Source organism: Phyllostomus hastatus, unplaced genomic scaffold (genome assembly GCF_019186645.2).
Source record: "Phyllostomus hastatus isolate PE091 unplaced genomic scaffold, TTU_PhHast_1.1 phas_contig_147, whole genome shotgun sequence".
NCBI classification, from domain to species: domain Eukaryota; kingdom Metazoa; phylum Chordata; class Mammalia; order Chiroptera; family Phyllostomidae; genus Phyllostomus; species Phyllostomus hastatus.
The window spans coordinates 219745-243267 of NW_025333603.1; the positions used below are offsets into that span (position 1 = coordinate 219745).

Here is a 23523-nt window from a genome sequence, read left to right on the forward strand (position 1 = left end):
TTCAGACATGTTAGTCCCCAACTCAGCGACTCCATTTTCGCTCTTCCTATTAAGACAGAACCCAGGAAGTCATGAGAGTTCAGGGTACCCACCTGACTTTCTCTAGGAAATGAAATTTCTAAAGGGATAAGAATAGACATCAGAATAGGGTTAATAGCCATTTCTTAGAGTCCCAAAATAGACCAGGGGCTTTGATGGACAACTACACATTCTATCTGAGTTAATTTTCACAGAAATCTTTTAAAGATGAAATGAAGCATCATGGTGTATGCAGGCAGGTAAGAGAATGTGTGAGCAAATCCACATAGTGGTGCACCGGCTCTGGGATAGGTGCTTAATGGAGCTCAGGTCATTTTGCCACCAGTATAGCCCTGGGGCCCCATCGGCAACTAGTTGAACTAAGTAGCAACAAGTTACATCCTCCTCCTCCTCATTATTATTATTACCAAAGTGTTATAGCTAGAAAGCAGCAGAGCTGTTAACCAAAACCAATAATGTAATAAGTCTAGGTGATTTTCCATTATGCTATGCTATTTCCTACCAGATTATTATTAGAGAAAATATATTCAAAACCATCTTTATTTCATTAAAAATGAAATAAGGTAATGCCCTCATTACCTTAATGGGGATAAACACATATGTACATTTATATACATGTACATATGTATGTATATGTATATATACATATTTTGTGATATGTGTATATACATATCACAGAAGAATGTTAACTGTCATGAAGAAAAATAAGACAGGATAAGGGAATGGAAAGAAGGTGACAGGGGTGCTGCTACTTATTGGATCATTACGTGAGGCTGCTCTAAGTAGATGGCATTTGGGCAGCAATTTAATGAAGTAAAGAGGCTGGAGTTCCAGAGATTTCAGAGGAAGAGCCTTCCAGCTTGAAGGAATAGCAAATGCAAAGGCCTAAACAGAAACATCCTGGTTGCTCTTACAGAGACCAATGGGGCAGACTGGAGAATGTAAGGTGGCTAGGAGTGACAGGTGTGTGTAGGCACCTGCTCGTGTAGAGCTTCTATGGCTAGAGAACATGTAGCAGTTTACCTGTGCGTCTTGGGGAGTCATTGAAGAACTGATAAACAAAAAGTGAAATGATCCTATTAAGCCAGCAATTTTTAACATTTCTCATCTCATGGCACATGTAAACTAATTACTAAACTTCTCTGGTGCACCAAAAGTATACACTTTTTGCTGATCTGACAAAAATAGGTATAATTTTGATTCATTCGCACTGTACAGCTATTGTGTTGGTTGTTGCCATTTTTTTTTTAATTTTACATTCTAAGGAAAAAGTTCCATGCCTCTGACTAAATAATCAGGTATTGCATGTTTTAAATTTTTTTCTGCACACCAGTTTAAAATCAGTGGATTAAACTGTTAAATGATCACTCCCCAGTTCTGTAGAAAATAGACTGAGAAGAGGGTTAAGAATCGAATCAGAAAAACTATCAGAGGCTGTTACAGCATCCAGACAAGAGACAGCGGTTTATTGGAGCAGACAGAGCAGTTGGGGTGGTGAGAAATGCTCTGAAACAGTACGTTTTGCCTGGAGTCCTGAAATGCTTTGCTGGAAGGATAAGAAGAGCGATGCGAGACAGAACAGTCAAGGTCCAAGTGCAGGCAGACAAGAGCTAAAAAAAGAACATTTCTGCTGTCTTAAAAAGTAGGGGACTGGGTCCATGATGTCTCTGTCATTGTTCTGTTTTTCTCAATTAGCTCTATAATACCTTTCCATGGATAATGCACTTCGTTCCTGGAGCCCACCAAGAACTCTTCAGCAAATGGGAGAAACTGAAATTGTTTGTTTCTCATGTGATTGAAAAGCACAAGAGAGATTGAAATCCTGAGGAGACAAGAGATTTTCTTGATGCATACCTCAAGGAAATGGAAAAGGTGAGGAAACCACAGTTGTTTCCTGAGCTTTGTTTTTGAAGAACAAATAGAGATGTACTGTTTCCTATGGATGCTGTCACGAATTAACTTAGTGGCTCACAACAGCACAAGCACAAATTTATTCTCTTCCAGCTCGGGAGGTCATAAGTCTGAAAGCAGTTGGAATGGGCTCCAGTCAAGGTGTTGGCAAGGCTGGCTCCTTTGAAGGTTCTAGGGGAGAAACCATTTCCTTGACCCTTCCAGCTTCTAGAGGTTGCCTGTGTTGCGTGGCTCATGGCCCTCTCCTTTATCTTCAAATCCATCAGTGTAGCACCTTCTCCGCTACCATTCTTACACCTTCTCCTTACAACACTCTTGCCTCCTGTGATTGTATTGGGCCCACTGGGATTCTCCACATTATCTTCCTATATCAAGGCCCTTAACTTAATCATATCTATCATAAAAAGGGATTTCAATCCCTTTTTTCCACATACCTTCTACTGGTTCCAGAGATTAGACATGGGCATCTTTGTGAGTCGTGATTAAACTTAGAACAGGGGAGTAAAATTAGAAGCAGGATTTCATACAGTGTAAGAGCAGCATTAACTTTTTCTGGCTGGTGTAGCTCAGTGGATTGAGTGTGGGCTATGAACCAAAGGATCACCAGTTCGATTCCCAGGCAGGGCACATGCCTGGGTTGTGGGCCAGATCCGCAGTAGGAGGCATGTGAAAGGCAACCAAACATGGATGTTTCTCACCCTCTCTTTCTCCTTCCCTTCCTCTCTCTCTAAAAATAAATAAATAAAATCTAAAAAAAGAAGAGCAACATTAACTTAGGATGGATGAAGCATTTAGACGTAAAGACTAGGGTTAGGTGATATTTGGCCAGAGGCCTTGGGAATGCCCAAATACTGCCTTTTCATCTTCTAGTCTCTACCCTCTACCTATATCTTAAGGTGCTGTATAAGAAAGGAAAAATAAGACTTGAGCCTCAAAGCTTTGTTTTATTCTTGCTTGGATCTGTGCCCAATTACCTACCCCTCCCTCCTTCCCCAGGACAGAATGCAAGGGAAGCTGAGTCAGTTGCCAGAGTTTATTCTCAAGGCTTGAGTGGAACCCCATATTACCCACTTTCCAACATTATAGGAAAGACATAGGGGTGGGGGGAAACAAATGGGATGTGTAGCATTTAAAAGAGTACTCCTTCTGATGAATATACTTCATTGCATTAGTTTCATAATTGTTAACTATCATATTATTTGTTCCTCCTGTGGAAGTTGGCAGAATCTTGGATTTCTTCCCAACCCCCTTTCTTATTTCACCTTCCTGGTGTGATATTAATAGAAACATTGATTTCTGATTAGAGGAGGAGACTTCCCTTGCCCTATGGTGTGCCCACATGGGACTCACAGTAAGAGGAATGTGGACCAATTGTGGCTTTCAGAGGAAGGTGGTAATGACTATGGGCTGTCCTAAGGAATGATGGGTAGATTCAGAGAGTTTTCACCTACAAGGAAAAGACTGACTGAGAGATACAAAACTTGTACATAGAAGAATTAAATTATTCTTTCTAGTATCAGTATAAATATTTGTTGAGTATTTGCTGTGTACCCACTGCCTCTCATATGAATCAGAAGGTCCTCTTCAGAGGCATGTTTTGTTATTTCTATTTTATAAAACGGGAAACTGAAGCACAGGCAGGTAAAGTAACTTGCCATGGGTCATAGAAACTGTGAGCACTATGGTTAATGTCGGAACCAAAGTCCATCTCCCCACTGGACTAATAGCTTCTCTTTCCACTGTACTAATTGCTTCTCCCAAACTATAGGCATTAAAAACTAATTTTGATTTCCATTCACCCAAACTAACAAAAGCTTCCAGCACTTGGGGAGGACTGTGCTAACAATATTGCTGCAATGAGACTCTGCCTCCTGAGGAGACCAAAGGGGAAAGCCCTTCCTCCTAGGGCCCCCTCCTCCCACATGCTCTCCCTAGGATGAAGCCCCTCGGTATCATGGTAACCAATAACCCTCTAAATCCACTAATAAGCATGGTGCTTTCTAGCATATGGGCAATGCTACTTCCAGTTTCCATGAGGAAAACCTCATCTTCACCACCCTGGATCTCTTCTTGGCTGGCACCGAGACAACTTCAACAACGCTGCGCTGGGCTCTGCTTTACATGGCTGTCTACCCAGAAATCCAAGGTGAGCATGTCAGTGGGTGTCCTGAGCCAGCACACAGTGGTGTCTCCTGGAGTATGCTGCCCCAAAGGTGGGAGCAGAAGATAGCATGGTAGACTGGAAAGGACAATAGGATGGTTATGAGGCCATGTGGACTTGAGAATGGGCACATTTGGCAATTTTTCAGTCATGATTATGGTGGATCCCACCCATACAAATATAACAGAGTCCCTGCCCTCAGGAAACACAAAGTCTAGCAGGAAAAACTTTGAAGGTAATTGACATTGTGGTGCATTCAAAGAGAGTTACATTCTCACGTGAAATTTTGCTCTAGGGGAGGTTAGATGTCAGACAATACAAAAGAGAAAAAATGGGAGGAAGGGAGAAAGGTGGGAGAGAGGGAGGGAGGGAGAGAAAGAAAAGAACCCTGGTCTTGGCCTTCCCTCCTTTGAAGTTATGTCTTCCATTGCCCTAGAGATGATGTTCAAACTTGTTAGTTTCAGACTTCATACCCTACGATGTGCCTCTTACTTCCTGTCCAACCTCACCTCCACCCACACTGCATGTAGCCTCATTAAATCACATGTCATTTTTGTTGCATTGTCATTGTTTATGCCTCAGTGTTATCGCACCAGCTTTTCCCTCTACAAGAATGTGTTTCCTTGATTTTCTGACTGGTAAACCACTAGCTCTGCTTGAAGAATCTGCTAAACACTACCTCTCATTCCATGTTTTTCCATTCCCATAGAGAATGCCTAGCACTCTCTCTCTAGAGATGACCTAACACACCTCCATTACCGTGTTTATTGCACATCATTTATACCTCTTCCTCACAGACTGCAGTTCATTCAGAGACAGTGAGAGTTAGAAACAGTTTCCTTTTTCCAGTTCCCAGAACAGAAATCAGATTTGTTATTATACAGTTGTTTAAACTGTGAGTTACAGTTTATCAGAGGAATATAACATAAATTTAGTGGATCAAAAACAATTTTTTTCCAGAAATAAAAATAGGATAGAAAAGATCAGAGAGCTTCCCATGTAATAAGGATAAGTTTATTTATGTAAATATATATATCTCCTGAGTCACAATGCAAAATGTCTTTGCACTCTAAATCACACTATTTTTTTAAAGTTTAAAAAACCTTGATTTCTGTAGTAGAGGCTCCAAAGTAATAATGGCTGAAGATGACAGCAGGTCACACCCATGATCACAGCAGCGTCAGTCACAGTCTCCAGGAGGTGGCAACTGTGTCCAGAGATGCAAGACAGGATAAACAAAATGTGGAGTATAATGGAATATCATTCATCCTTAAACAGGAAGGGAATTCTGACTCATGCTGAAACATGGATAAACCTTGAGGACACCGTGCTAAATTAAATAATCCAGTCATACAAAGACGAATACTGTGTGATTCCACTGTGTGAGGCATCAAGAGTAGTCACATTCAGAGAAACAGAAAGTAGAATGGTACATGCTGGAGGCTGGTGACCAGGGGGGAGTGGGGAGCTATTGTTTCATGGACATAGTTTCAGTTCTGCCTTTAAAAACATTCTGAAGACTGGTTGCATAACAATGTGACTATATTTAACACTATTGGGCTGTACTTTTAGAAAAGTTAAAGTGATAAATTTTATGTTATGTGTATTTTACCATAAAATGTTGTTAAATGAGCAGTAAAAGTACTATAAAATAGGAGTTTATTGCTCTCAGGTATGAAATTTGAACCACACTCTGCAGAGCCCACTGGGCTCCACCTCTCCAGTGTGTGGTTGTTGTGTTGTATCTAAGATGACGCCCTCACTGCAGTGGCAGATATTGCTCCCCACAAAGACTGCTTTTCCACCATGGAGACGGGATGAAGTGGAGGGGCACCTGCTAAGTATTAAACATTCCTCCTACACACAGTCCATTAGTCAGAACTTCGTCACATGATCACTCTTAGTCAAAAGGGGAATCTGGAAGATGGAGTCTTTGGCCTGATAACCAGGTATCCAGCTAAAACCTCTATTGTAGAGAGAGGAAAAAAACATATTGGGGGACAATTAGCAGTTTTTATTATTATTTGGGTGCTCACTTCAATCAGGTAACATAAATCTCAAAATATCCCTAAGATGGAGGTAGATTTAGTCTCACTTAATAGGAAGGGGAAACTGAGCAAAAATGTTCACCCAGAATTGTTCCATCCCACGACCAGCTTTCCACTCTCCATCTACCACCTTGAGAAACAAGAGTCGGTACAGCCCACTGCAGTGGTTGGCATTTTGATCCTACCTATTTATTCCATTCCTGAGCTTAACCAGGCTCAAGGAAAGTTATAGAATTATAGAACTTTCTCTTCTCTTCAAGAAAAAGTACAAGCTGAGATTGACAGAGTGCTTGGCCAGTCACAGCAGCCCAGCATGGCTTCTCGGGAGTTCCTGCCCTACACCAATGCCGTCGTCCATGAGGTGCAGAGAATGGGAAATATCCTCCCCTTCAATGCGCCCAGGTAAGTGACAGCTGATACCACCCTGGCTGGGTACTACATACCTAAGGTAATTAAGGACTCCAGCCTGAGTTCTTCAAGCTCATCTTTTTAAATGACAGGAATCTGAAATAGAAAAGTGACATGGACTCTTGTCCTAGAGAATCACTTAAATGGAGAGTGACATACATTATTCCTGATTCAATACTAAAATATTTCTTCATGTGTGGCCTTTGGAACATTAGTTCAACTAGATATTAACAGTTATTATGGAGGGGGAGGGAGATTCCTAGGTCAAATATGTGTCAGCAAAGACGGGGTTTTCTTCGCTGTGGGATTTCTGTATTACTGTAAAATGTATATTGTGAATCTGTGGAGATATAGCTGCGGCCAGTTTTAGTCAGATGTGGCCATGGAATTTTCTTCTTTGCCTTGGTAGAGCATCTTTCAGGACTAGGGACCTGACATAATTACTGTGAAAAATTCTGCTTCACAATCCTGGGGCTATATATGAAGGGTCAACTGAGACCAGCTGGACCAACATCTAACATTATTTTCCCACAGGTGTTGTTTCAGCTTTACTTGCAGCACCTTGGGAGGTGGAATTGGGGGTGGGGAGTCTATCCCATAAGAAAAACAAATCCAAGTGTGTGCAATATTCAGTATCAGAAAATGAGAGAGAGGAACTAACACTTATTAAGTAGCTATTATGTCCCGTGGAATACGGAGACTCTTTCAGAATGCTTCATCAGTTCTCAGTTTAAGTCTGTTATTTCTATTATATAAATTGGGAATCAGGGCTCAGTGATTCAGCCTGTGTAAGGTCTCTCAACTACAATGTGATGGGTTTGGTTCAGGAACCAGATCTCTTCTGATACCCTGGCTCACCTCTTTAATACTACATCCTGTTCTCTACACAGGAGTTGTGTTACTTTGACCTTAAGTGAGTCATCTTGGGATTGCTCTCAGTTCCTCCCTTTCAATCCCTTGTCCTCAGGAAGGAAATTCTGATCTCTGCCCCTAAGGTTTGTGATCTCAGCAGACAGCTCTCTTGTGCCTCCCGGTGCCCTCTCTCCACACTGCATGTTTACAGCTCCCTTGCTTTCTCACCACTTGGACAAACTCTGGGTGTCCGTTCTGGTTGTCTCTGTTCTTCTCCATGTGTCCTACCTGGAGACAAGCTTAAGAGGCAGAAGCAGGAAGGTTTATCCATTGTACCCTTTTTGGTCATTGTCCCTGCCCACCCAGGGAAAGCAGCTGTGCCTGTAGCTATTGCATTCAATGATTCCTGCTGATTCTACATTGTAGGTGAAGGCTGAAGTCTAAATTAATTCACAGGTGCTGCTTGCATTGTCATAGCAATTTATTTAAGCTCCAGGGAACCATCCCAGTCCTACCCCTGATTTTTAATGCCAAAGTTAATAACCATCATGAGAACTGAGAGACTTAAGTTACTGTGTAGTGGAGGCCAGGAGCCATGGGTTTGATGTCACATAGGCCTAGATCAAATGATGGTTCTACCTCCTTTTGTTATGTGACTCCGGGCATGTTATTTAACATCTCAGAGTTTCTCTTTTGTGGTTTGTAAAATTCATGAAAACCTACCTCACAGATAGTAAAATGAGACCATGCATGTAAACCATTAAATCTAGAGCTGAGTATAGAGAGTACTTTAAATAGCAGTTATTCTAAAATTAAATCAACAAATGTTCATTAAGCACCAAAATGCTCAAGTCTGGGAAAATGGCCCTGAGGACAATACCACACAAGTACATACTTAGAAACTATAATAACTTCCCCCCTGGAAACACTCACAGGTTTCTCTAAACATCAGTGCTGGCTGGAATGGGGAGTGGAAGCAGGAGTGGTCCAAGGAGGCTTCCAAAGGAAGTGATGTTTGAGCTGAGGACAGCAGAATTCTTCAGGGTTAGCTCAGTGACAAAGTAAGGAGGACAGACATTCAGATACTGTAAAGAATATTTCAAAAGGTACAGAAATGAGTGGGAGCAGAGCTGTTTGAGAAGCTGCAAGAGGCCAATGTAATGGGAGTGCAGGCAGAGAAAGAATGGCCCAGACGGGGGCCACACAATGGGTCTGTCACCTCAGAGTGATGGGAAGCTACTGAAATGTTCTCTCAAGATCAAGGTATAGGTGGATGGGTAGATGGGTATGACATGAATTAATCCTGTATTCAAAGTTCACTCTGGTTCCGGAGTGTGGAGCAGAATGAAAGGGGAGAAGACAGGAGACACAGTTAGACAGCTATTGCAGGAGTAGAGACAGGAAGGTGGTAGCCTGGACTATGACAGTGGACACAATGGAGGGGTCAGAATCAAGAGAAATCTACAGTAAAATCAGCAAGGCTCACTGAAGAATTTCATGAAGGCACAATGTGGGAAAGGAAGGCTTTAAGGACGACTCTTGGGTTCCTTGCCACGTACTTGCGTGGACAATGGTTCCCTTTACTGGGTGACCTGATGCTATTATCAAACCTCCTGTGCAGTGTAGTAGACATTGGAGGGAAGAGAATGGGGGACACAGGGGTGAATGAGACACCTTTTACCTTGCTAGCACTGCCATGGTTACCACTTTAGTGAGCAGCTGGGTTGATTTTGGTACAGTCCTGACTAGCAAAGCTCTTACACTGTATGTCTTCTCTAAAGTCCTACACTGCCTTGTCCCTGTGGAGAAGATCCATACTCAGTCAAGAAAAGCCCCACCTCCCTAATAAATTCCCAGAAGGCATTTGCTGTCCATTATTGCAAGCTGTACCATGGCAAAGACTAGGGCCCTGGGTGTGTTGGAGAGGGATGGCTGGACTCAGAAGATGGTGGGATTGGAAGGGTGAGGATATGGGCAGGTTCCGATCTGAGAGCAGGGTACTTCCACTGTGCTGCATAGGTGAAGCCTGTCCTGAGTCTTTGCTACCTCCTCCAGGGCACCACGCTTGTGACCAACCTGACTGCACTGCACAGAGACCCCACAGAGTGGACCACCCCTAACACATTCAATCCTGAGCATTTTCTGGAGAATGGACAGTTTAAGAAAAGGGAAGCCTTTCTGCCCTTCTCATTAGGTGAGTGTGAAAACAATGAGAGTGCATGAATCCAGAGTTCCTCTGCCAGCCCTTTTCTGCTTTTCTCCCCAGCATCCTTTGCTCTAGTTGGAATATCTCCATACTCCACGTGAGTACTACCTAGCATGGCTCCCTGTTACTGGGGTTACACCTCAGGATACCCTGGGCTGGCATTGCTTCAGGCTTCCCTCACTTCCTGAGCCCTTGCTTGCCTCTGATGGAGACTTCAGCTTCACTTTGTTCTGTCCCCCAGAACACAGGGGACAGAGACTCAGGTCTTGCCTCTTGCTCACAAAACAGTTGGACACTTGCCATCTTTATAGAGTTTTTAAATGTTTCAAGTTCTCTTTAATGGCTACCCACTCACATGGAATTAGAGCCTTTTTTTAGTATAATAAGGGGATGTGGTGGAACAAGGAAAGGAGCTACTACTTTTATTATTATGGGTATCAGGACAGACTGTGAATGCCATGGCTGGATTGGATGGAACTCTATTCTATATGTGTGCCCATTTTGCCTCTTTAAATTTAAATTGTTCTGTATAAATCCAGGTAATACATTTACATGGTAAACTACTTGAATGGTACAAAAGGGGTGCTGTGTCAACTCTTGTTTCCAAACCAGCCAGTTCCAAAAGGGTGTTATAAAACTGTGAAATGAATAACAAAAATTCTTTGTATGTTTTTAGTTTCAAATTAGGTATTTTTCATCAATTATTTTAAGTAATTTCCCAGTTCCTTAGTTCTAAAAACATTTCCTGAGCTATTGTGTGCCAACAAGTGAGGCCTGAGGATCTGACAATGAATGAAGTGGAAAAAAACAACTGTTCTTGTTCTAGTGCAATTTACAAGGTTTGTGTTACTGTCACCACTGTAGAGATAATGAAACTGAGGCTGAGGGGGGTTAACTATGGCAGCTTTTTATACTTTTATAAATCATAATTTCTTCCCTTTTTTGCATTGACTATGTATGATTTAGGGAGAAAATTATTATACATGCAAGAGAGATAGTTGTAGTGACTACTGTGGGTGTTGGAGCCCAAGTGGGGTGAGAAGGGCATTTGCAAAAAGGAGGGAACAGCGGGATCCTACACTGGGTGTCAGACCACAAGCAAGATGACGCAGGGTTTGCACAGCATGGCTATGGCAGCGATGGAAGAGAAGTTATATACACAGGATGCTGCTCCAATAAGTAAACATACTGAGGATAATGGGAAGAAATTACAAATAAGGGAAGGGAATAATAGAGTGAACTCTGTGGTGTTGGATTGAAACCAGGCATTACCTATATGAACTCATATTTTTGATAAATAGGTAGGTAGGTAGATATAAAAGTAAATGACATAAACATGGATGTATATGTTTAAATATATACACACACTGTATACATACACAGATTTCCCAGCTCTACCCACTGAGATGCCCTGGGAGCGACACCACCTTAATACCCATGAGCTCATTTAATGCCCAGATCTTGGTTTCTGCATAATGTTATCCACTGAAAGGAACCAGGATTTTTTATAAAAATTGCTGATTCCTGCCTGGGAGAGGGAAAGTATAAACTGAACCAGGAAAATATTTTTGTGCTCCAAATTAAGAAAATACCATCTGGAATGCTCATTTACTAGACAAATGCCAAGTATCTTGAGATCAAAACACTAATAACAAATTTTACCTCTTTGAATAAAAATAAGATATTATGAATTCATAAAACATAAGTAAATGAGTGTATAAATAAAATGCAGAGAAAAGGAAGCATTCCCTTTAACAATATTAATAATGCATAAAGACTGATGGAATTTTAAAATTCCTATTCAGACAACTATTAAATTAGTAATTTGTCCAAGAAAGAGCAATGAAAACTAGTTCTTTGAGGATTGGTTTATTCACATAGTCTCAAAGTAGTATTTATTAATTGCAAAGAGAAAAAGATAATTTTGCAGGAAAGAATTGGTAGATACCACCATAATGGTCACCAGTAATGGGACAGATCACAATCATGTCCCACCTGACTGAGTGAAGAGAACACAGCCTCATTTGGGTGATCTTGCCACCAGGAATGTGCGACCTCACAACCTGAACCTAATCATGAGGCAACTTGAGGGACATTTACAAATAATGGGTCTGTCATTTTCGAAAGTGCCAAAGTCATGGAAGCTGAAAAGTCATGTGCTGATGCTAAACTGGATCCTTTACTAAATGAAGGACACTAGTGGGAGAATGGCAAAACCTGATGAGGACCTCAGGGGAAGATAGATGATGGTGACTTCCTGATTTGGTGGTTATGTCAGATAATGTCCTTGTTTGAGGAAATCCACACTGAAGAGCTCATGGGTAATGTAGACAATTTACTCTCAAATAAGTGAGAAAAAAATTAAGTGTGTCGTATTATTCTTGCAAGTTTTCTATACATTTCAAATTAAATTAGAATAACGGGTACAATGTGGAAAGTATTAGAGGAAAGAAGTGTAATACACGAAAAGCTATTTTAGTAATGCTACCACCCAAATGGTTTACTTACAGTAGTCTTTTAAATTGTATTCTTCTGGATATTTTTTTTATAACTAATGAGACAAAGTTACAGATAACCTATTTTACAGCTGGAATGTTTGATATTGTCCAGCAAATATATTAAGATATTTTGATTTGCTCTCTATATTATTATTTGGATTCAGTGTGTATCTCAGGAAATACATAAAACACAGATCCCACGTTAAACACACATTTCCACCAATGCCTAGAGAATTTAACTTGCCTTGAATCACATGTCTAGAAAATGGAAGGAGTTGAATCTGATCTCTGTCCTCTGCCTCCAGTTCTGGACTCACATACCCAGGCCTGAGATATGGCCCTCACAGTAAAGGATCCAGCCTAGGGCCCATGTTAGAAGCAAAGGCACTTTAAAGGAAGGATCATCAGGCATCAGGACTATTCAGGGAGGGGTGCTGAAGTAGTTCCAATGTAGAGGGCCATCCATGTCAGCAAGGTCCATGACCATTAAGGACGAAAAGGTGACCTAGAGGACAGATGCCTAATGCTTTAGAAACCCTGCTGGCATTACTGGCTTATACTTTCAGATAGTACTCTTCTGAGGACTGGAAGAAATTAATGTTTTTCTGCTTTTGTCATTGTTGTTTGTTCACTGATTTTTTACAGTCTGCAGGCGAGACCTCCACTTTCTAGGTCAACCCAGGCCTCCCACTTCTATCATCACCTACACCCTGCACCTTCACCTGCCTGACCCTGAAGGCACTGCACTGAGTCCACACACATGTTTCCTATGCTTTGCTTCAGCCCAGTGGTGGTCAGATTACATAAGCTTCTGTACAGAACGCCACAGGGCCTAGCAGGCCCTTCTTCTGTTGAAGATTTGCAAGATGTAATAGGTTTCAATCCCTGCTGGGCACTGACATCAGCTGGAAACATAACTCATCTTGTGTTCTTGTCTTTCAGGAAAGCGGGAGTGCCTTGGAGAACAGCTGGCCAAGGCTGAGCTCTTTATTTTCTTCACCACCCTTTTGCAAAAATTTACCTTTAAGCCTCCAGACAATGAGAAGCTGAGCCTGGAATTCAGAATGGGCCTCACCATCTCCCCAGCTGACTACCGCATCTGTGCTGTTCCTCGGACACGAAGGTGGTAGGGAAGGAGAGGAGAAAGGAAAGCAGGAAGAACGGGCATGTCCTCTGAAGGCTCGGCACCTGCTCTGAACCGAGGAAGCAGAGTGGAAGTGGCTCTGAGCAAAGAGCGCAGGCATTGGAATCACAGGGAACTGGATTCAAATCCAGTTTTATCTCCTCCAGTGTAGCCTTGAGCAAATCATGTATCTCTAGAAAACACCCCCAATGATATTCCTAAAATAAAACCAATCACATCAGGCCTTGAACTTGCTAATTATCTTGGATCTTGTCTTACATTTTTTCCCAATCAGATCACCTGAGTGGCACACTGAGAAATTGGCCAAAATACTTCACATAATATGATCAGTCTCCTCATCTGTAAAATGAAGGCCTTTGTTGAAAGAATCTCTGAGTTCTGTCCCTGCCACACTGTACATTTGGGCTGATTGTAGATGGGCAGGCATTCACACACTCCGCGTGGAATAAATGTGAAGCCACTAGGCCTCACCCCAGCCTAACAGATGGATTGGGACCCACAGCCAAGAGAATACGACCATAATTAATGTGAAACTTTAGGGAATAGATGACTGGGAGTAACTGAAGTTTATGGCAATGTAAAATGACTCTTCTTTTTCCTCAAAGCTCTTTAGAGAGATTCTAATATGAAGTTTCATCCTGCCAAAGCACTACATAAAGCTTTTATGTGACTTTTATAACTCTTATTTCTCACCTAGTCTGAAAGCTCCAGGGCCACTTTCCCTCTTCCCTTGCATCCATGTCTGAAAAATAATGTGCAAGCATGTGACGTTGTCTGTGGCGTCCTGGCTAAGGCACAGATTTTACCCCAAAGGAATCCAGGCTGTGCATCTTTTCTTTCCCACTGTCCCACAGAGACTCAGCACTGTAAATATAAAACTTAGTCTGATGGCAGAGGATTTGCAAATAGAAAAGCAGAACACACAGGATAATCTAAGTTCATATGGAAATGTGCCCAGGTCAGACCCAGCTGTCCTACATGCCATAGGGAGAGGTTACAGCCAAAGAACTCTCAGGATGCCCTACATATTTACAGGCAGGCATCCTGTGTAAATACGTATTTACAGGAGGCAGCACTGGCCTGAGTGAACTAACAAAGTAATCAGCACAGTTTCCAGGGGTAGGAAGCTACTTTGTGAGGACAGGGAATTCAGAGCTCTAACTCTTGTCAAAGGTGCTCCTTGGTGCCAAGCCAACACCAACAGGAATTTGAGGTGTGGTGAAAGAAACTGCTTTCAGTGCAGAGGAACTCAATGGTGATACAAAAAGGCTGTGAAAACAGCAGGACTTTGAGGCAGCCCCAGGGCCAGGTATCCCTGGGGCCATGTCCCTCTTGTGCTGGGCAGGCCTGCTCTGCTCAACACTGTTCTACTCAGCTCTGTTCCAGTCCACTCTGCACCAGTTTGCCTCTCTCTGCACAGGTCTTTCTTCATCTGCTTCGGTGAGATGTCTTCAGTGTTTCAGTGAAGCCAAGGAAACAGTCTTGTCTTTAGTGGAAAGGGAAAGTGTGCTCTCCCAGTCAGTGGGGGTGGGGATAGCTTACCCTGGGTTCCTGATTGGTCGACCTTTATACAAATGAGGGCTCCAAATGCTTGCATTTTGATTGGTCCAACAAGCATGGCCTTATTAGTCAGCAGGGAGCTGCTCTGATGGTTAGTGAAGATGTTGATGGGAATAAAGCTGCACTGATATAATTGGACAGGGAAGCCTCAGGCCTATTGGTTGACACAAGATTTCAGGAACTCCTAGGATGAGATCAAATGGCACAAACACAGTCTAGAAAGGCAGTTCAGTGCAGGAGGCAGGAATCTTAGTGCAGGCTTTTTCCTGAAGTGTGGTTTGCATGAGAGGCCCCCGTATATAAGTGCCTGCGAGGGCCTGTTTTGGTTTGTTGTTGTTGCTTTTTTAAATTTAAGCCCAGTTAAGACACCAGAAGACCTTAGTAGTAGGCATCTTCATTCTCAGGTTCATTCTGGTGTCAAGCTCTTCTCCCCTTCAGCTAACTCCAGCCTACTTAGCCTGTTGAGAAACTACCAAGGGAAGGGGTAGCATATTGGGAGTGAGGACGTACATAGGACTCTGAGTTTCTTGTCTTCAAACTTAACTGTGACTTTGAGGAAGACATTTAACCTGGCAAGCCTCCGTTTCTTCCTCTAAAACATGGGTATGAGAGTAACAACTTCACTCAGTGGTGGTGAGAATAAAATGGACAAACATAGCATGGGACTCAATAGAGTGCAACAAAAATGTACCTTTATCCCCATATCCCCATCCCCAAACTTAGAGCAGTACTCCTTTCTGCCAATGAATGAAGTTTCCACAGAGTCCATCACTTTTCTAATTGCTCTTACATAACAAACATTCTGCTTGTCATTTTCATTCCGCTTGTCATTTTCATTCCCTAGAAGCCTGAGTTTTGGACATTGCAATTTGCAGCAATTTACAGCCTAATAAGTATACAATTTACAGAACTCTATAAATGAGCTAATTTAGCTTCCTGTTCAACCCAGTTTTAGAACTGAAAGGTTTCCAGGTGAGGTGGGTGGGGGTGCAGCCAATACTTCTCCGAGCACCAGGTGCTCCCTCCTTCAAGCATTTACATTACAGAGGGGATGGGGCTGCAGCCCAATTGAACAATGGAATGGAGCCCTTCACCATGAGAACCACAGGCAACTGAAGAATCCAACTGCAGCTCTATCCCTGAGCATGTCCCTGGTGTGCAGGGTGATGTCTGAAAGCTTCCCTTCACTACATGTGAATGATTCTATATCATATGGAACTTCAGAGAAATACAAAGTGTATGCATTCACCTTCAACATCTACAACAGCTGCCCAGGGTTTTCTGAGATGAGGGCAATGTTCTATATCTGTACTGTATATCATAGGCACATGCCATGTGTGGCTGTAATAAGAAAATAAAATTTAATTGAAATTCATGATTAAATATCTAATATGGCTAGCAGACAGCCTATTGGTCAGTGCAGGTCTAGAACCTTGAGTTGCTCTTAAGGAACTACTGCCCAAATGATGTGATGATGCTGGACCAGCATTTATTACACAGTTCAGGAAGTTAAATATACAGAGTCATGGTCTTTTGGGATCATGAGAATCTACCTTAAGTGTGACAGAACTTCACTCTTGTTTCCACCTTTGCAATCTGGCACATTAACTTTATTCATGGGATGAAATGAAAATCTATTGAGCCTCCATTAACAGCAACAGATTTAAACCTTTCCAAAACATAATCTAGGAATATGGAGACTTCACTTTTTTAAATATTTTGCAACTCATCTTGACAAGCCTGTATAGATAGGGAAATAAGATGCCAGAAGAAAGAAACCCCAAAATAAAGTAGGAATAACAATGTTTCTTAAACAAGAGAAATCTGGATTGCAGGCCCACAGCTGACATGGCTAAGTGATGACTTCAAGGATACAAGCTCTTTCTTCCTTGTGGGTCCACTGTCCTTGACAATTACCTTCAGACCAGTGGCATTCTAAAGAAGGGGAAAGGGCTGGCAAAGCATATCCATTCTTTTAATAAGCACACATCACTACTGTCCACACCTCTTTGGACAGAACTTACTAAAATGACCCCACCTAGTTTCAAAGGAGTCTGGGAAGTGCTTATGTTTCCCCCCTATATGTAAGGTAGATGTAACAAGTTAAAACATGGGGTTTACTAAGGACAAAGAAAGGAATGGAACTTGAGAGATGAGTAACAGTCTCTGCCAAAGAAAACACACATGATTTGAATTCCACAATAATGCAAAATGTCTATATTCTAGTGGTGAAATTGGAGAGATAACTGGGAAAACCAAAAATCACTTTTACACAACTGCTCATTCACCAAATAAATTCAAACATAAAACAAAATTAGAAAAGTTAAATTAATGCAATGACTTTTTTTTTTACTGATCTAAATATTCTACGTTCTGTATTTAAAGCAGCAAATAGGACTTCTGGCCAAGATGGAGGCATAGGTAGATACACTGTGCCTCCTCACACAAGAAAAAGAAGGACAAGAAATTTGAAAACAAAGAACAACCAGAACTGCCAGAAAATCAAACTATATGGAAATATGACAACCAAGAAGTTAAAGAAGAAACATTCATCCAGACCAGTAGCAGGGGCACAGATGGGTAGCCAGGGTGGAGAGGACTCACAGCAAAGCGGCAGCTGGAGGACTTGGGTAGGCAAGGTGGAGGCTGGTGGAGTGGGTGGTCCCACATTTGCGTGAGGATAAACTGGGAGGTACAACTGGGGATGGAGACAGACTTCGCAACCCAGGATCTCAGTGAGGGGAAATAAAGCCTCAAAATCTCTGACTGAAAAAACCTGTGGGACTTGAGGCAGCAGGAGAAACCCCCACCCTCACATCAGTTTCTTGGAGAGACCCACAGGGAGGCACCTAGAACACACACTATCCCACCAACCTGGGAATCAGCACCAGAAAGGCCCAATTTACGTATGGGTAATGTAGGAAGTTACTGAAAGCTGGTCAAGAGGCCAGAAAGCAGCACTATTCCCTCTTTGACCTCTCCTCCACCACCAGTGCCACAAGGCAATGATGTGGGTTTCCCAAGACCTAGGCTCTGCCCCTACTACGAAACGGGTATCGAGAAGAAAAATGGCCCAAATGAAAAAAAAGATCAAAGATCCAGAAAAAATACAACTAAGCCATGAGGAAATAGCCAACCTACCAGATGCACAGATCAAAACAGTGGTTATCAGAACACTGACAGAAATAGTTGAGGATGGCCGCAAAGTAGAGGAAAGAGTGAAAGCTATGCAAAGTGAAAGAAAGGAAAATTTACAGGGAACCAACAGTGATAGGAAGGAAACAGGGACTCAAATCAACAGTTTGGAACAGAAGGAAGAAATAAACATCAAATTGGAACAAAATGAAGTAACAAGAATTGAAAAAAATGAGGAGATGCTTAGGAACCTCTGGGACAACTTTAAACATTCCAACATCTGAATCACAGAAGTGTCAGGGGAAGAGGAAGAGCAAGAAATTGAAAACATAATGGAGAACTTCCCTAATCGGGCAAAGAAAATAGACTTCCACAAAGTCCAGGAAGCTCAGAGAGTCCCAGAGAAGTTGGACCCAAGGAAACACACACCAAGGTACATCAAAATTACATTATCCAAGATTAAAGATAAGGAAAGAATCTTAAAAGCAGTAAGAGAAAAAGAGACAGTTATCTACAAAGGAGTGCCCATAAGATTATTAGTAACATTTTTTTTTTCTCAAAAGAAATCTTAACAGGCAAGAAGGGGCTGGAAAGAGGTATTCCAAGTCATGAAAGGCAAGGATCTACATCCAAGATTACTCTCGCCAGCAAAGCTGTCATTTAGAATGGAAGGGCAGATAAAGTATTTGCCAGATAAGGTCAAGTTAAAGGAGTTCATCATCACCCAGCCCTTACTATATGAAATGTTAAAGTGACTTTTCTTCTTATCTAAAAAAAGAGGAAGATGAAAACTCTGAACAGTAATATGACAAAAAACACAACTATCAACAACTGAACCTAAAAGAAAAACAAAAATAAATTAAGCAAACAACAAGAACAGGAACAGAATAATAGAAATGGAGGACACATTGAGGGTTATCAGCAGGGAGGGGGAAAGGAAGAATTGGGGAAAGGGTACAGGGAATAAAAAGCATAAATGGTAGGTACAAAATAGACAGGGGAGGTTAAGAATAGTTTAGGAAATGAAGAAGCCAAAAACTGATATTTATGAACCAAGGATAGGAAGTAAGGTGGGGAGGAAGACTGGTGGGAGGAGGGATGGAGGGCTATAAAAGGGAGAAGAAAATGGGGCAACTGTAATAGCATAACCAATGAAATATATTTTAAAAATAAAAAACACAAATAAATCAGCAAATAAACATGCACTTATACCTACTAAAAATCCATCATAATCACACAGAATTGGAAAGTTTATTTACTTAAAACACTTTACAACTATTAAACTGTTATTGGACAATCATTTATTTAAAATACCCTAAGTACAAAAATAAATCAAACATTGCTTCTATTTTTCAAATGTCAAAGTCTTTTCCATAGAAAATAGAAAAAAACTTTTAGAAACTAAATATTACAATTAAGCTACATCAGGTTGTTTTTTTTTTTATCCTTACCCAATGACATTTCCATTTGCTTTTTTAGAGAGAGGAAGGGGGAGAGATAAACATCAATGAGAGAGAAGCATCAATTGGTTGCCTTCATAGCACCCAGACTGGGGTTCTGTGCCGGGACTGGGGCATCATAGGGCCAGACCAGGGATGAACCCAAAATCTAGGTATGTGCCCTTACTGGGAAATGAACCCACAACTTTTTGGTTATGGTATGATGCTCCGACCACTGAGCCACACTGGCCAGGGCACGCTACATCAAGTTTAATACCTGCACACCATTTTCTTTTGTGGTTGTGCTTTAGTGCTTTACCAATTTCCATACTACTTCTTTGCAATGTACAGGTTCACAATAAGAATGAATGCATACAACTGTATACACACATTTTACATAGGAATGGTTCTTGTTAAATACACATGCAGAGAACCTGAAATGGTGGTGTTGTGCACTAAAAGCCACCCCATGGAGTCAGATGTTTCACTACACAGACACAGGTATTGACGTACAAGCATTATCTAACATTCTGGTTAGCACTTCAGGTATCCAAGATAACATCATAATGAGGGATGCCCAGTTTAAAGTTTCTAGACAACACATTGATTCTTCACCTATTAGTTCTATTAATTCTAAATCAGTTCAACAACCTTATTCATTAAAAAAATACAGTGAACTTAAAGTATTTTTCAGTACATTAAGTTAATCTCAGGATAAACATCACTGTCATATGTATACATACTTTTTGTTTTAAAAAGAAAAATATTAGTTTTACAGAAAATTCTCAAAGTTAAAGATCATTTCCAAATTAGTCTGTGGTTTTACTTTATTATCACTGGGACATGTAACAACTTATCACAAGGATAAATGCTCAAGTTTTCTTCCCTGGTATATCCACTTAAACATCACTGATAACCCAGACACGTGTAACTCATGGTTTATAGGAAATATTCATAACGCTTTACCACCCACAGGGTGTCAATCTCACTATATTAACCAGATGTGGGAATGAATCTCACTTCTGACCAGTTCCTAAATTTCCATATGATTAACCACAATGATATAGAACTTTAAATTACATGAGTCTTGTATAAATACTTGTATATCAAGCAATTTAAATTCTACCTATCACCTGGAAAAGTGGTAAATCACAAAATTGCTTTTTCTCTATTAAGAAAAGAGTCTAGTTTTAGGTCCTTATTCAGAAATTGCATGGATTATTTAGAAATTCCAAGTATAATAATGTAAAATTTATGAGCAATTGAACTGTGAAAATACTAATTTATTGAAACTGCTGTTTTACAATAAATCCCTTTAAAAGGGAGCTTGAAGAGCTTGGAAAATCTCAATTATAAGCAAGTAGTAAATACCAAAGGAGCTCATGTCTTACATTGACCAAAATATACCAGAATGCCACAAAAATTTTAATAAGCATGCTAAAATATTTTCAAAGGCTTATTTCACAGGCAAGCAGAGACTACAAGGATATATGAAAATGCAAACCAACAACATATTTGCAAATATACTGGAAAAAGACATCAAAACCTAAGAGGTAGTCAACAGAGGTAACCCTGATAAAAACAAAATGTCCTCACAGATGCGCCCTAATCTAAGAAATTTAAATACAGTATGAAATTCTTGTATTTTCAGTAATTAAAAAAAAATTTTACTGGCAGAGAATCTAAAACCCAAGAATCTAAAAGAGTAACACTGTAAATGGAAACAATATTCGTGTTTTCAAGGAAACGTTAAGAATAAACTCTAGACCCAAGGAGGTCTTCAGCCTGCAGGCCAAATCTGACCTACCACCAGTTTTTGTAAAATAAAATTCTACTGAAATACGACCATTCTTATCTGATTTCCATATTGCGCATGGCTGCTGCTTTCATACATACGTCACAGCAGAGCTGAGTACTAGCTACTGGTCACACAGCCAACAATGCCTAAAGTAACTACTATAGTATTCAGCTTTAAGGAATGCAAGATCCTAGTTGTGTCACAATTCAATTCCTTTTTATAATGCGACAGTCCTGACATTTTTCAGCTTTCTACCTTTGTGGTCTAACATCAAAGAGTATTTCAACGTCATTATAAAAAGGTTTAGTATGGCACCGTCCAACAAAACTTTCTGCAATGATGGACATATTTTATATCTGCACTGTCCAATACTATAGCCATTAGCCATTGTGGCTCCTGAGCATTTGAACTGTGGCTGGTGCAACCAAGGAACTTAATTTTAATCAATTTCATTAAAATTGCTACGTGTGGCTTGTGGCTACAATATTGAACAGCACATATTTTACTGAACTAAATTAAAATGCCAAAGTGTAACTCTCAAAAAATTAGAAAAGAACACCGTTGAAAATAAAGAGCTTCAGGCAGAAACGAACTGAACACCATAAACACAGCCTGAGACAGATTGCTTATTGGTAAACAATATCAAATTGATTCCAAATTGTGACATCACTGCACCATCTCTTCCCAGTGAAGAGGCAAATTTATTACAGTATTTTTAGCAGAGACCCTGATCATTTAATGCTTAAAAGCAAAATAAATTGTAATCTTCACTTATTATATTAAAGAGCACATGGATGCTTCACACAAAGTATATTTTTAGCTTGTTTCACATCAGAAAGTCACCCCTTAAAAAATCAGTTGATTTCCTCACCCTTCACTATAAAGGAGAGGCTTATGCACTCCTTTATAATAGGTACACAGAAGTATAACTACTTCTGAATCTGCAAAATTTCCAATTAGTTACTTTACTACGGCAAAGTCACTTCAACAGTCAAAACTTCCAAATGTTTTATCTTCTATTACATGACAAAATATACACATTCAATGCCAGTACTTGATGCAGAGGGAAAACTTTGTATACATCAAATAAAAAATATAGCTCTTTACAGCCCTACGTGTATCTACCATAAGACTATTTTTATATGGATCCAAACAATCAAATGAATAGATATATCTTTAAGTTACTATTACTGATTATGTATTGCAAATTAACCGAGTTACTGACACAAATGAAAACATTAAACTAAAATATATGAAGTCAATCTGAAAACAGAATACTCTCAAAACACGAATGTTTGAGAGGTATGCCTAATTACATCTTTTAATGATTCAAGTGCACTCCCTCAGAGGGATAGCTAATTCTATATTTTGTTTTCAAAGTCAGCCAGCAAAATTAACTTCGTGCCTGTTGAACAGCTGGTATCCTGTATCATAAACTTCTTTTTCAATCTGGTAGTTAGCTGAAGGACAGAAAATACTTAAGGACACTTCTGTTTGTTTTCTTTTGAATTTAATCAGACGTTGTAGCAGGAACTTTAACAGAGAGATTTCTCCGGGTGCTGGTAATGTGCCGTTGCTGTGCTAGGAAGGAGCGTGCAGGAGGACACGCACCAGGGTCTTTGCAAGCACCACTGCTGCTCAGAAGTCTAGACTCCATCCCCAGTTTCTGAAATGCTAGACTCTAAACAAAAACAAACACATAAAAAGACTATTTACAGTTTAAAGCGCTTTCACATACATAAAGTCATTTCATCCTCAAAACAACCCTACAAAGCTGGTGTTTTCCTCATTTGTTATGGAAAAGAATAAGGCATCAGAAGCTAATTAATCTGCACATGCTAATGCTAATAAAAAGGAGAAAACAAGGACATGAAACCCAGTTTATGTTGTCACTAAGTACATAATCATTAAAACAGTAGCTTAAAGATGTTCTAGAATTAACTTAAATTACAACAATAAAAAAGGCTCCAAAGCAAAATTATGTGTTTGGGCTGTCACTCCACCCACTATGAGCAGACACAACACAACAGAAAAGCTTTGATAAATGGTTATCAAAGTGTGATCTCTGGCTAATATGAGCACCACTGGGAATTTGTCTAAAAATGCAAATTCTGCCTGTAGATTCTACCCAGACCTATGAATAAGAAGCTCTGCAAGTGAGTCCAATAATTTGTATTTTAACAAGTCTTCTGATGCATGCTAAAGTTTGAGAACCACAGTATAGTTCAAATTTACTATGGTTTATCTACATATTGATACTCAACAAAAGTACTGTGGCTGTGGCTGCTGGGTTTCTTAGGAAGGGAAATCATTCCTTCTCACTA

General features: G+C 40.5%; 1 protein-coding gene and 1 pseudogene across 1 annotated transcript in view; one reads left to right on the top strand and one right to left on the bottom strand.

Moving 5' to 3' along the window:
* Window positions 1-13504, top strand: part of LOC123831710 — a 28306-nt pseudogene extending 14802 nt beyond the window's left edge.
* A 5690-nt stretch (window positions 13505-19194) lies between these two features.
* HOOK1 (hook microtubule tethering protein 1) overlaps window positions 19195-23523 on the bottom strand; it is a 60056-nt gene continuing 55727 nt past the window's right edge. Inside the window, exon 22 of the mRNA XM_045857479.1 lies at window positions 19195-22880. Within this exon, the coding sequence (XP_045713435.1) occupies window positions 22710-22880 (171 nt within the window). The 3' untranslated portion in view covers window positions 19195-22709. The remainder of the gene's footprint in view (window positions 22881-23523) is intronic.